The 15,040-nt window shown below is 42.3% G+C and overlaps 1 protein-coding gene across 1 annotated transcript in view; it reads left to right on the top strand.

Moving 5' to 3' along the window:
• MTMR2 (myotubularin related protein 2) overlaps positions 1–15,040 on the top strand; it is a 62,645-nt gene that overhangs the window by 22,943 nt on the left and 24,662 nt on the right. The window contains exon 3 of the mRNA XM_058822994.1: positions 14,275–14,350. Within this exon, the coding sequence (XP_058678977.1) occupies positions 14,275–14,350 (76 nt within the window). The remainder of the gene's footprint in view (positions 1–14,274; positions 14,351–15,040) is intronic.

Here is a 15,040-nt window from a genome sequence, read left to right as displayed (position 1 = left end):
CATATGTGGAATTATTTTTTCAGTTTTGATGTCCAAGTCATCTTCTCACAGTTTTTGTGACACTTGAAGACTACCTTTAGAAGTAGAGGCCAAGCCAATATTTCCTTTTTACAACTGAAGTTGTCTTCCCTTCTGGTAGTTAAGATGGTTCAACATGTTTTCTTTGCCATCCCGATTGTGTCTTGTGACTCTTTCCTCCCTTTTGTCACCTTATCTGTGTGAACTGTAAGCTGTCTGGGCAGGGATTCCAGCTCTCCTCAGCTTTTCTGGTTTCCCATTCAACAGTGTGTCTGTACTCACTAGCAATGAAAAACAGTGTCCACAGAGGAATGTTCACTTAGCTGCACGAGAGATTTTTTTTGAGCAGAAGATGCCTGTGTGTTCCTGGAGGCCATTAGGAGCCCATAATTTCATGCTGTGCCACAGTTCCTATAATATGCAGGAGAGATGTCTTCACAGCCTGCCTGCTTTTTTAATTTCTAAGCCATCTAAAGTTCTGCCTTGGTTGGAACAAATGCAGCTCCCCTTTCATTTTAGAGTAATTTTTCAGGAGAGATGGTAAAGCAGAGGACTGCTTATTTACCGTAGTGTCACTGCAGGCTGAGTGTGAGCATCTGCTTCTGCTGGCTTCTTGCTCTTCACCTGCATCAACACTGTGTATGGATAATTTGGCACATGTCTTCTGTGCTTCACCTAAAGCTTACTCTTGCAGAGGTGCTGTGAGTGGCTGCAGTGCACCTGTGTAGCTGTAAACCTGGGCCATTCCTTTACACTCCAGTGGCTGCCTGTCAGTGGTAGGCAGAGGGGAGAAAATGCATTCCCATGCTCTTACTTGTATTAGAGTATAGGGAGAAAGAGACAGTTTCCACTGCTACAGATTGACTTAATTCTCCTCGAGGAACTCATGCATTCATCATTTCACTCCTCATTCCTGGGAGTGTCTTATGCTGGAGAGCAGTTCTTGGGGGTCAGATGATCTGTTCTGTACCTGTGTACAGCCTGTCATTCTGGTATTGCCAGTGCAACTGCAGACCCACCATCTGCCCTCTAATCATCACTGTCAGTGCTGGTGTGTTACTGTTTGCTCCCTGGGCTTGCTCTTGCAGCCTGGTGCCAGCTCCCAAAGGGAACAGTTGTTATGAGTGATGGCCAGCTAATGCTGGTTTCTTTCAGGTCTTAAGTTGAGGACAATGGAGATTCTTTCCCTTGTCATTCTTTGTCTGGGTTTCTTTGAATTGACATCTCTGTGATTGTTCCACAAGTTTTGAAAGTCAGTTCTATGAGAGATCTTTTTAAGGTCCTCATTATTTTTGCTGTTTTCTTTGAACTTTCTGAGACATGCCCTTGCCTTGGATATTGCAGATGAGGCAGTACCATTAACTGATGCAGTGGCACGAGCATGTTCTCTGCTCTAGCTCTTTCCTTACATGTCTGAGTATCTTGTGCAGCTTTCATTGGCACAAGACAGCATGAATTCCCAAGTGTCACTTGGATTTGAGTACTCAGGTACTGAGATTTGAGCTAAGCATCTCACTACTGTGGAACCAAAAGAGGTCCCATTTTGTTCCTGAAAGAATGTAAGAGAACAAGCCCTAAAGAGGGAACTGATGCATTTTGTGGTAACTCTGTGGTATGGGTGGCAAGTGCCTGGGCTATGCAATGTTCTCACAGGAAGGTGTTGCATCAGTTAGCTTTAAGAGGCTGAAAATAAACTTTTCAAGATTTTAATGTGGATATGCCAGTTATGGGATTATTCTCTTGTTGTGTGTTTAAATTTTCCCTGCACAGAATTGCTATGTGGATTCATCACCACTCCTACCTCTATTTGGTCTCTGCCTCTGCGTGTGCATTGGCTCAAATTTAGGAATTAAATTTCTGTGACGATGGAAAAACACTTTGTGATAGCTACAATTAGCACTCTCTTTTTCTGTGGGGAATTTTTAGAAGAATAGTGGGCGTCCATTGGGAGGAGGGAACCAGGGGGAGGACCCACCTAATTTCTTGCAGTCTGTGCCTGCAGTTTTCTTTTGGAGTGCAGTTAACACTCTGTGTGTGCACGCACATGTGTGTAATGAGGTAAATGAGACAGCCACTAGGGATGCCTACTGAATGCATGTGCAGTTATTTTTCCTAAATCTTTCTCCAAAGTATTTAATAATGACCTTTATGAAGGTTTGTTGTTGTTTTTTTTTTTTTTTTTTTAATGTATATTGAGCATGTCGGTATCTGGAACTGAGATTAAATTGCCTTTCCAGTAGAAAGTTTACAGAATTTTCACTTCATAAACTAACTCTAAATAACTTTTGGCTGCTTCAGTTAGTTTCATATGGAAAAAAAAAAAAAAAAAGAAAAAAAAAAAAAAAAAGAAAAAGAAACAGCAAACCAAAACCCCAACAGAAACGCAACAAAGCACTCTTAGGTTCTCCTTCCACCCCCTTCCTGATCTTAAATCCAAAACAGTTTAGAATTGATTTAGGGTATATATATCTTGGAGGGATTTTTTAGCAAATACCCTGCCATATGTTTTAACATAAGTTATAGGTCAGGCAAGAACAGAATTGAAGTAGTTGGAAGTGAAAATGGATTTGGAAATCCATAGATACTTTGTAATTTGGGTTGAGATGTTAAAAACACCTTAAAGCCAACTTTACCAGAGGGATTGGAGTGTATAAATAGCAGTTACAGATCTGGGAAGTTGGTGGTTAATAAAATACAGTGAGTTTCTTGCTCCTAAGTCCTGTAGGCAGTATTTTCTCCTGTGCAAATGAGGAGACATGTCTGTGCATTTTATAGTACTTAAGTCTTCTTGCTGATGCTCTATCTTTTATCAGTAGGGATTTTCATTTTTAGGTAGCTGTTGCTTTATAGGATAATGCCTGAAGCTTACCATGTTCAAAGCTTTGAAATGGCTCTTATAAAAGGTTGGATCCTGTTCATTTGCAGTTGAGAAGCAGTGGATAAAGCCCTAGAGCCTGCTACCACTTCCCTTAAGAGCAGTACCTTTGCCTGATCATTTGTTAAGGCCTATTGTGTTTGCTTTTGGATTGCATGCAGCAAAAGCTTAAGCCAAACTCATATGTTGTTTTGTTTATATTGCTTCTTGCACCTAGAAAGAAGGAAACTGCAGCAGATCTGTGTCACCTGCCTAGTTGTGCAGCCTTCAGAAAAAGTGGTTTAAATTTTTGTTGTTAGCATTGCTGTTGTGACCACTAAACTGTTCTGCCCTTTAAGGGCAACGAGATCCACAGCTCCTGATACTCCTCTGACTCCAGACAAAACAAGCATATGACCATTCATGACTGTTTGTTCCCTACATAATGATTTTCTTTAATATACAAGAAATTGGTGGATTTACAGTAAGTAGGTTAATGCATGAGATGCAAGAATATTGTTGTAGCATTCCCAGGACTTGAAGGTTAGAAATGGGAAGAAACAGAGTGGCTTGTAACTTTAATTTGTTCTCGATTATGTGTATGGTTAAAGACTGTAGACAAGCCCATGTGGTTTATTTTGTAAGATACATAACTGGTGCATGACAAAAGGTGTATGAAGGAGTATTTACTTCCAAGACAGTAAATGGATACTGTTGCTGTTTCCTTAGGTTTCCTGGATTAAATCTGTTTGGGCAAGTCTGCATTGAAGCTAGCCAACCACAATTCCTTTGCATTCAGTAGATCATTTATGATTTGATCTATCTCAGCTTTAAGGATATGTCCATGTTAGGTGAGAATGTAGTGGAGTTGAGCTAGAGAAGTCCTTGGTGCAGATGTTGGGAGCGTACTTTGAGGGGCAGCAAGTGATTTCTGTGGATCCGAGCTTTAACTGGACTCAAGTAAATGTGCAGTTTTATCTGCTTTGAGGACCTAATGTATTTCTCTTCTGACTGTGGAGAGAGTGCAGAGTAGTATCTCCAGATACAGACTTGTAAAATAGAGGTAAATCCTGTCCCTCAGATGATATTAGGCAGGATTGATTGAAATGCCAGTCACTGACTTTGCCACCTTTGCTTTACTCTAGCTTTAGTGCCAAGTAGCTTAGACTAGCTTTTTGCAGGACACGTATATTGTTAGTAGAAAAACATATTGAAGAAAGATGTGATTCCCCCCCTCCATGCTTTGCTGTAAATCACTAAAACTAGCCTCAGTGAGCTTTTCCATTACTATCTCCCTGCCAATGCAGGAAGTGTGTCAGGCTTTGGTTATGTGTAACACATGTTCAACAAGAGCTGGGTTTAGAGAGTGACATAACGTTTTAAACTCTGAGCACTCATTTAAGCAATGTTTTTCAGTTTTGATTTTAAGGGACTTTTCAGTCAGTGAGTGATGCTAGCTTGGAAGCACTAAATCATGACAAAATCTCTGCCTAAGCTCCTCCATGCTGTTTGAAGACCTTCGGCCCTGCCAGTCAGCTCCGTGATAATATATGGAGATAAATATTCCTGTTTCAGACTAGCCCTTGACTCTTTGCATGAGGCTGCCTGCAAGCAGCAGTTGTTCATAGCAAATGCAAAGATGTCTTCCATGCTGGGAGCTTTCCTTCCCGGTGCACTGGACTGTGACTGCTATTAAGTTACAGACTGTATTGCACAAGCCACAGATGGTGAACATAATTGACCTGTGGTCACAAAACACTTGGCTAGATGTGAGCTAGTGATGCAGCAGTGAAACTGAATAAACTGTTCTTTTTACTGTCACTGTATGAAGACTTGACTGTGTATTTCTCTGCATCATTGCTTGGTTCTGTTCTCACATGGAGGTGCACTTCACGTTTTCATGTGTCTGTACAGGAGTGGAAGCTATGCAGGCAGAAGTGGCCTTCACCTGACCTGCCAGTTGTATTTCCGTAGGTCCCTTTGTACACAGGGATAAAGTCCAAGGGCCAAATCCAAGAACAGGCAGTGCTTTCTGTTATCAAAGGTGTCAAACAGAGGGACTTTAAGAGCAGCGGAAGAGAAGTAAGAAAGTGTTACAGGGAAACATATTTTAACTATCTCGAAATTCTGATTTTGACCATACGAATTGCATTTGTGTGCCTGGGGAAAATGGGCTTCTTTTCTTTGGAGCATTAAGCTGTTGATGAACAAAGGCACAAAGGACTGGCTCTAGAGAATGAATGATGCTCTTGTCCATAAGCATGGTCATATCAGGACAGCCCTGTCAGTGACTGGAATTTAGCCCCTGTCACATTTTTCAAGAACTCCAGTTTATAGTAAGTGCTGCATATTTCATAAGAATTATAGTAATTTTCATTTTGAAATATCCCAAGAGATGGAAGATCTTGATTCCCTCCTTGCACCTCTCCCCAGTAAGTCCTTTTTGCACCTCCCCCTTTCAAGGAAACAAACCCACAGAGTAGCCAACCTCTGGGTTGCAAAATATTGATTTCATGCAAATTAGGGAAAAAAGCCAGATGCAGTCAGTCTTCTGTCTCCTTTACATGGAAATAATACTCCCTTAACTGCTCATCTAGTTAGAAAACAGCAAAGACAGCAAACATTGCTAATTTTTCCTATATAGAGGTACCTAAAGGCTTGAATGTGGAGTAACGCACAGAAATCTCTGGAAGCATTTATGATTGCCATCTATTAGGAATGGAAAGCTAAGGAGAATGAGCAAATGGCCTTCATATGTTCTCAAAAATATTTTCATCTCTTCCTAATTGACTGCCATATTTGTCCTAGCTACAATGTGCAAGAATGCTCTTTTTGTTGAGTAAAACCAGGTAAGAGGTGGCTTCCCCCCCTGCCCCCTGTTAGTTATAGTTTTGTAAACTGAAGGACAGATCAGGCAGGAATGAACAGGCATGGTATTTAAAGGGAGTACATGGATTTGTGATTGCATGCAGTGCCTGCCAAGATTTGATTTTCTGTAGATGTTTTTGCACGGAATGAAACATCTTTGTTCTCTTCTGTATGATTGTTTGCTCATTATAAATATATAATTATATGTATCAAACTCAAAAGTGAAAATCTTAGTAATGGAGGCAGTATTCTGTGACTTATTTTACTTGGTAGAATTTATAACCCTGGTTTTGGTCAGAGTGTTTTTCTGTCACTTAAGACTATTGATATGAAATTCACTGAACTAGTTTAATGGTTTCCTTGAAACTTTTAATCTTCTTTTTGCATGTAAGTTGTTTGTTAAACAAAATTCAGTAAAAATAAAGGATAGAGTCAAGCTAATGTGCTGTCCAAAGTTTTTGAGCAGCCCATGCAGAACAGAGGCATTGTGGTTTGAGACGTATGTGGAACCCTTGGCAGTGAAGAAGGTTTTGTATTAAAAAATGTTGGACTTGTCTGAATAGATAATATCTGCAACCTTCTGTGCCAGGGAGCGTTGCTGAGTTGAGTCAATGACGACTTTCTGTCAGAGCCTAATGAGAGAATTGTCTTGAGGCACCAAGCCATACAAACTTGAAGAGACAAGCCAGCCGTGGTTGAACGAGTGGCCCTCAACAATGTGTTCCTTTGAGCTTCTAAGTTTTGCCTTGCAGTTGTGCAGTGAGGGCCCAGGAGATTCACCAGCCCAGGGAACCCAGAGAGGCTGTTCTTTGTCACTGGACATTCGTGTCTGAGTGGAGAAGAACATCATAGAAAAAACAAAGCAGAAAACCCCAGGGAAGCACTGCATGGTGGCTGCTTCCTCCTGCAGAAGAGTCTCTTTATAGTACTTTAGGGACTGTATTTCTTTTTTTTAAATACAATAACCTTCAGCTTCTTTTTAAAGATTTTCAAGACAGTGGTAAGTAAGCAAGTGATTTTTCAAGGACTTTTATGCTTTCTCAAAACATATATGGTAGGCAGAGATCACAGTTTGTGATTTGTTTTTTTTTAGTTGTGTCGGGAAGGAGTAGTTAAAAGCAGTTGCAGTGTACTTTGTATGTTATTACTGTCTTTAGAGTAGTGTAATACATGATCTGTTGTCAGAACATTTTTGATAACTTAAGAACTTCTTGCGTTTTGTTTTTTTTAATGAGCTAGGAGGCTGCCTTTGGCCAAGTGCTCTCTTAGGAGCTGAATGGGCTTGGTGTGGTCTTTCGACGGTATATTTGATTCCTTGTGTACTCTCCTGAAATGGTCCATGTGTCCATGGTGTTTTGTCTTTTACCCTATGAACTTTTAATATCCCAAAGGAATAAGACATAAAGCATTTCCCTGCAGTTAATATCTTGCAGCTCTGAATGTCTCTAACATAGTTTTTCAAGCCATCTGGTCATAATCCTCAGAAAAGTCCCTGTGCCTCAGTCAGGCAGAGATATTTCTGTTCTTTCCCATAGTCTTTCTCCTGTGGTATTCTTGATGATTCAAAAATAATCAACAAAGTCCATTTACTTGCTTGATTTATGTTTTATTGCATTTCCAGTAGGATTCTTAGCACACAAATCTTCTCCAAGTACACTTGAAATAGCCATAAATGGCAGCTGAAATTCTCCTCAGTGTAGTGCAGTGTTTGCAGTCAAGTAAGCATGGCTTCTGTTCCATGGTCCTGATGGTTGAGCACTGAGAGGACAGAAGCACCTTAGCAGTGAAATGCTGGAAAAAATGTGCCCTTTTTTCCTGTTGTAAGAAATGTTTCATTTAGAGAAGAAACCTGTCCACCTGTGAAAAACTGTCCTACAGAAGCATACTCATCTTGTTTCTGCACAGATCTGTGTCAGTTCTGCATCCTCTGTCAATGTCAGCTGGACAGAATTAGACCACTGTGGGGATTTTTTTCTGGCATGAATGCAAAGAGCTTCTCTGTTTTGTTTCAGACATTTTTACACCATCACTGGAATAATGATAAATCTTGATGCACCTGCTGTAGTGTCACTGTCCTTCATTGATTGACTGGTGGGAACAGCCATGAAACAGGAAAATGATGGAGTGGTAGGGCAATTCAGGGGAAGGAATAGGTGAACGTGGTTTGAAACCCCCCCAAAAGGCATTTAAAGCAGAGAAGTATTAGTTATGTAAGTGTATATGTTTTGCTATTAATTTACAAATAAAGTAACTAAGTTAATCAAATATGTAAAAGTAATCCTATGGCTAAGTCTTTGCAGGAAGGCTGACTTCCCTTATGTGGGTCTTTGTGACAGCAGACAAGAGCCAGCTCTGACACAAAAGCTGTCTTTTATACCTCAGCTAAGACAACCTGTCTTACAGGCTTTGGAGTCATGCTGTTTTAAATCAAGTCCATGCAGTATTTGTATCTGATTCGGGTTCATTCCCTGCTGCCTCTCAGCACACAGCACATTTGTACTTCTCTGAAAACATAGGATAGAATTGCTCAGTTGTTTGGGAATGTCCAGGAGATTGGGTTTTGCTGTGCTGACCACAAGGAAGGACCAGAATTGGGATTTGCCCTTCCAGATCTGCGCTGACATTCCTTTACCCAGTTCTTAGCCTTCAGTGGGAGGAAGGGTACTTATCCTAAAGGTGCATCTCCTAGGTATCCTTCTTTCCACTGACTGCTACACAGTGCCTAGGGGGATCAGCACAGATCTCCAGTTTCAGGTGAAATCATATTTCTGCAGCTTACTGACTACACTGCCTGTAAAGTTGCAAAAATGGTGATTAAGGAGGGCATTTAATAATTTTCCATTTCTTGAGACAAAGACATTAAAAAAAAAAGGGAGCAAAGGAAAGTTTAGATATGTTAAGTACAACCAGAATATTCCCAGGTAGTCCTTTAAGTGTAAAGTATCAGAGAGATATTTTCCTATAGGAGATTAAACCTCTTACTTGGCTTTTGAGTTTCAATTCCATATTTGAAAAGATAGATTTTTTTAAACACTACTCATTCTCTCTGTGTGTTTTTGTACACGTACAACATGTGCATTCATGTCCCTTCAGCATGTCTTTCAGCTGTTGCTGCTGACCAGTGCGTGCTCACAAGGTAGACAGAGAAATGCCAAATCTGAGTTCAGGGGCTGCAGAAACAAGGGGACTTGGTGTGTGTATAATATTTGTCTGTGCAGGCAGGTTGTATGTGTTTATGTCAAGGGACCAGTTAAGTGACCGCCTTCCTGCTGTAGGAAACAAAACAGGACTGTGTAGCTGGAACAAAGGCAGTTCCCAGCTTGGAGAGTTTGTCTTCTCAGTAGATGGAGCAGACATGGGGAGAGGTTTTGGGGAAAGGAGTAATGCAGGAGCAAGGTGTTCATGCTGTCGGATTGAACATGTCAAACCAGTGCTGTGGCTTTATGCACAACTCTGTTCAAAATGTGCAAAGTGACTTGGAGTGTGTAGGAGGTTACCAAGGAGAGATTAACTCAGAGGAAAGGAAAAAAATTACAAAAAAGGGTACATTTTAATATTGTCTAAGCCAAAAAAGATTCCTTTTGCTCATTTTTATTGTGATTCAGGATAGAATAATCTTTGCAGACTTATGAAAACTGTTACACAACAATTTGGTAACATAAGCCTCTCTCCCCTTAAGTTGTGTAAAGCCAAACAATCTGACCTTTGTGGGTTTCAGGACTCAAACATTCAGGAGAAAGTTACAAAAGAATAACTGGTAGATGGCTAGAAGAGACCTCAGGTGCTCTCCTCATGCATCTTCATTATCAGGAGGCTTGTGCAGTGTCCAGGGATAAAATTACTCTCTCCCTGGTTGGTTCTAGCTGCTCCCTCTCTCCTGCCTGGGTTTTGCTTGCCTTCACTCCTGCAGTCACACTCTAAGCTAGTCCTGGCAAAATGATCCAGGTTATGGGAAAACTTCCATTATAAAAGTCATAAAGTGGACCCTGGGCATCTTGAGTGAGCTGGACACTGAAGCAGTGACAGGAGGAGGCAGCCCTGGCTTGGCCTCCGGCAGCCCAGGACGGGGATTGTCAGCCCGGCTGTGCAGCATCGCTGGTAGGCAAGCGCCTCCCCAGGCAGTACAGCAGGAAAGCACATCGGCTGTTTCCTTCATGGTCAGAAAGCAAACTCAGAATTTAGGGTGTCATGTACCCTCTCAGATCTTTGTAGAACAGTGTTCAGTGGTGCACAGAGCTCTAAGACCTGTGCATAGAGTGTGCTTGCCATTCCACTCTGTACCACCCCTGTTGGCAGCAGCTGCTCAGGATGAGCTGTGTGCACAAATTGTGCAGGAACATCGTCCAGGAGAGGGATTTTTGTAGCAGCATGCTGGCTGCTGTGTTAGGAGGCAGTGTGAACATGTGGTTGGAGACACTTGCCAGAACTGCAGTACCCTGAAGCACAGCAGTCTTACCTTTTTAGCAGGTCCTAAATATCTTTCCCTGACCCCATACAGGCAAGCAAAGGAGATCATGATTTCGTTGCTTAGATCTTGAGGTTACCTCAACAGAACTGCAGTTCCCCTGCGTTGGGGGCAGTAGTTGGGAGGGCATGAGAGAGCTCTGCACCTTCAGCTAGGCATGACTGCTGGAGCTTACACAAGGTGGGATCCTGGAGTAGAGAAGTGGTTGTTGAATGTAGCAGTGTGGGTTTGTTCTGCCAAGTTGCTGCTTGAGCAGAGGACAAAGGTAGGTGGTGGCACAAAATCCTCACACCCTCTGAGCTGAGCCAGGACGTGTGTTTAGGTTCTAAGGTACTCCCATTCTCAGTCTCTTAGCTGTTTCATCTAGAGAGAGAGCTGCTGACAGGTGGGATGGGTACATGATGTTACTTGGTAAAAGAAGACAGAAATAAAGGCTGTTCTGGTGTGTAACAGGACTTCATTCCTCCAGAGATTCAGTTACCAGGCATAACATTTTTGTGGGGAGAAGATAATGAAGACCTGGTTCAGCTTAGAGGCAAGGCAGAGTATTCCATTGGTTTTTGGTCATTGTATATGTTTCTTACAGAAACCATCTTAGTGATGACTGTGACAGAAGGAGCCATGTGAAACTCTGTCATTGTGGTTGTATTCCTAAGTAATAATGATTTGCCCAGCTCTGGCGTGTTCTGCATTGCAGATACCGAAGAATTCTTTGGTTTTAGTCCCACTGAACAATTTCAAAGGCTGAGGCACACGGAGGTGGCACATTTCAGCTGCAGGCATATGTGGTACCTGCCTGAGTAGCATTTATGTAGCAGCAGCTGCTGTCCCCCCTGCAGCCAGGCTGCCACAGTTGTGTCCCTGGCTCCATTCCCTGCTTCCTTGCCTTATTGGTGCTCTTAATTTAATTTTGTAAGGTTTGCAGAGGGCTAAATTTGGGCCCATGAGTGTTATTTTTAGAGTCTTGAAAATAGGCTAATGTACAAAAAAAGATTTTTCTCACAGTTTAATGAACCGTTTTTGGATTTTGAGGGGGAGAGGAGAATTGGCAGTAAGATGGAAGGGCTTTTCATGTCACCTCCTTAGTCATATAAGGCGCAAAGGGCCCATTTATGACACTGACGTCATCTCAGAGCTTCATGTGCTTTGTCCCATACCATTCTTTCTCCTTGATCTGTTTCCAAAACTCCTCTTCTCTTATCCACCCACTTTTCTTACCTGCTGGTGGTCCCTGTCCTTGGCTGGTGCTGCATATGTCTTCTCCTGTCTGCTGCTTGCATTTTCAGCCCCACACAGATTGTATTTCTCTGAATCAATTTTAAGGAGCCATTGATGGAAGTGTGTTTCAGGAAAATGCCTACCATTCATTTCTTGGTTTCTGCCAGGTTGGGTTTCAAGTGCCCAACTAGAGGCTCATTCAAAATCTATTGCTGAGTAGACAGTGCAACGACTGGCACAACAGAGAGAAGTGTTTGTCCTGGGCTTGCTGACCATGTCTGTCTCAGCCTCGTGGAAAGGATGGCAGTTTTCCAGGGGTTATATGCTTGTACCTTTGAAATCACCATGGAGTCAGTGCTTTGTTACCTGAGACAGGTACTGTGCTGAAGTCACTTGAGGGGTGGTGAAAATGAGTTTAGTCCTCAAGACTGTAGCAAAAACCCCCCAAAATAGTAAGAGGGGAGGCAAGGAGGCCGACCTTGAGGTGCTGTGCTTCCAGGAAGCCAGCCATCTGCTGCCCTGGGTTAAAGTGAGCACAGGTTTGGATTGCTAACCCGTTCCTCTGATCCTGGGGACATTTCAGAGAAGTGTGAGTGAGCAGATGGATTTTATTAGACCTAGAAGAGACACTTTTTAAATTGAAAATGCTTTCAACCTTGTCTTCAGAGAATGATGGTGACATGGAGGTCCTTGTCTTTCATACAGCTAGCCTATTCCCTCCTTCTCTCTCCCACTTGCAGGACAGGGTTTAAAACCCACCTGAGCAGCACCCACCTCTGCCACCTCAGCAGATGTTTGTCATACCGAGTGCTTTCTATGTGTCTTACTTCATATTTGTTTTGGCTTGAGATAGAACCCAGTTTCCCAAATGTTTACTGCTGGACGTGCTCCCGCTGACATCTGCAGGAGAGCAGTGAGTCCAGCTGTTGACCCAAGTGATCCTGGCAGCAGCTGCTGCCCGTGTGGGGTAGGGACCTTCTCAAAGAAGCTGTGATCATGTTCTGAATGCAGAGTGTATTTTCACTCATGTCCTTCCAAGATAAAAGGCCAAAAAGATGACCACCACTTATGGGCTAATTAGCCAGAAGCTTCCATCTCATTTATCATAATCCAGATGTTACCCTGCTAATTTCAGGGCTGTTACTCAAGCGCAAAATTGGACGCACAGGAGTTGAGAGTGGGTCTACATCACAGGCTTTTGTCAGGGAGGCCCTCAGTCAGGGCTTTGATGGGGTGTGTGATCTTTGGCCAACACAGCTGTGCTGAAAATAAGTCCTCAACATTGATTTCTGCTCATTATACCAGCAAAACCTTATTTTTACTGATGTTGCTGATGTGGGGGAAGAGAAGCTTCCTTGCAAGTTGCTGCCAGTGTGAGTTCTGTCAGTGGTGACCTCTCCTTACTCATCCTGTGGACCCCAGCCCAACTGCTCTGACAGCCTCCCTGGTAAGACCTGATCTAAGTGGGTGCAGTTGCGAGGTTTCTGTTAGGAAGCCAGGACTGTACTTGTTTTTATTATTAATTTTTTTAAAGAGTCTTTTGAATGCATTTTTTAAAATGTACATCTTGTTCTCAAGAAGGCTTTGATCTTGTTAATCTTTTCATCTATGCATCAATCTGTTGTGTGAAAATGCTGGAATGTGCTCTTATTGTGGCAAGGGCTTTCTTTGGGTTTGTTTCCAATTTTTTTGCATAGTTTAGGGAATTTTTCTTCCCTGAGGCTCTCCCTCTGGCTTGATCCTACATGAAAGTTGACCACAGACATGTCAGGTTCTAGAATGCTACTTTAGGCTATGTCTTTGAATTTTCTTTGCAGGGATTTCCTGATACCAGTTTGAAGCAATTTTTTCCTTGCATTATAATAAAAAAAATTTTTTTTGGGTGAGCCTGCACATTCAGCGGTGAGCAGCAGCGAGCTCCCTCTGCCTTTCTTCAGCAGGTGGGACACACACCAACCCTGAACTCAAAGTTTTGTGGTTGCTGTAGCATGAAGCAGAGTCTGGACTAACTTACCTGCTCCCTGTCTGTTTTAAGAGGTTGAGCAAATTCTACTGCTGAGGTTGTGGTCATTTGTCCAGTTCGAGACAGGGACAACAAGATTAAATCCATCTACATTTGGCCACACAGACTTAGCCTTAACCTTGATCACTTATATTTGCATTTCTCTCCTAGTTCTTATAGATTTAGACCCCAGGTTATGCTTTCCTAGTTACAGCCATGCTTTCCTCAAATGTCCATCTGCCCATGATAGCAGCTGTTCTTGTGAAAACCTTTGTGTAAATGCAGTCATAGGTCTGAGAAGTCATGCTCTGTGGTATAACATGAACCCAAAGGAAAGTGAAGAAGGGGTCATTTGGCAGCCAAAAATAAAGAAATCAAAACTGTACCTCCTATACATACCTGTCAAAATAGTACCTTTGTAACTGAGTCAAGTCAGGACTTTTGCAGCTGTGGGACCCTCACTGAGCACAGTGGAGTGACCGACCAAAGTGTCCTTTTCAGTTTTCCTCAGTGTAAACTAGAAATTGCTCTGCTGTATATTGATGTCATTGTAGTAATCAGTGATCACTTCAGCTGGGAAGGGAACTGATTAATTTGGCTCTGTCCATAACTGTGCAGGAATTTGACTTGTGAAAGTGGCCTGGGCAAGAGGAGTTTGGAGCATGAAAGGACACCTTGGAAGTGTGCTGCCAAAGTACAGAGCCTGGTGTTGTCCTCTGAAGAGACCCTAGGCAGTACTTCAAGATCTTTGAATATTTGTTGTCCTTGATACTGTTGACCTGTAAGTGTAAACTTCTTGGTTTATGAAAACATAATGAATTTCTGTTTGTACTTGTATCTTTTGCCTAGGTGCTGAGAGAGGCAAATAAATTGGCTGAAATGGAAGAGCCACCTTTGCTGCCAGGGGAAACCATCAAAGACATGGGTACGTGAAGAGGAAATTCCTTATTGTTTGCTGACAAACAGTAGAATATCCATGGAGTAAAATATCCTGGTGTTAACTGACCAACAACAGCACATTGCAGATGTTTTGGGAACCATGATGAGATTGTTTCATTAATTGAGCAATTGCACAGCACATGGGCCAAGGTAACTGTGTCTTCTTTTAGCAGTAGCAAGTACAAAGCAATTCAACGCTCTTGCCGTGAGTGATGGGGTGTGAGTTGTACAGCTCTGCATTTGCTGCCTCCTGAGAGGACATGGATCAACTGTTTCAGTTTGTCCTTGCCACAGGGTAACTTCCTAGGCTGACACAGCACAATTATGTGTCAAATCTCTGTCATGGGCTCTAGGAAAGGATACACTGCTTCTGCAGGGACTTTACTGTGATGGGGGATGGGTTTTTTCTTTTTTCATCCAGACGTTCTGATGTGCCTCAGATTTGCTGATGCACTCCGTTCTGAAGGCTTGAGTAAGCCTCTTGATTAATTTTCTGTGAAAGATTTTGCATTTGCTTTTTAAACATGTTGCCTTCCTCTTAAAGTGGTAAGGAAGAGTGCAACTTCAGTCCTAAACATAAAAAATCAAAAAATGAAAACTGAAAATACTTCACAAAAAAAAATGCACCCATCAACACCAATATAAAAACAAGGAAGAAAACCTCCAAACAACCTGC

This window comes from Ammospiza caudacuta, chromosome 2 (assembly GCF_027887145.1).
Source record: "Ammospiza caudacuta isolate bAmmCau1 chromosome 2, bAmmCau1.pri, whole genome shotgun sequence".
NCBI classification, from domain to species: domain Eukaryota; kingdom Metazoa; phylum Chordata; class Aves; order Passeriformes; family Passerellidae; genus Ammospiza; species Ammospiza caudacuta.
Note: the sequence above shows the minus strand (reverse complement) of the source record. Positions and strands in the feature narration are given on the sequence as shown.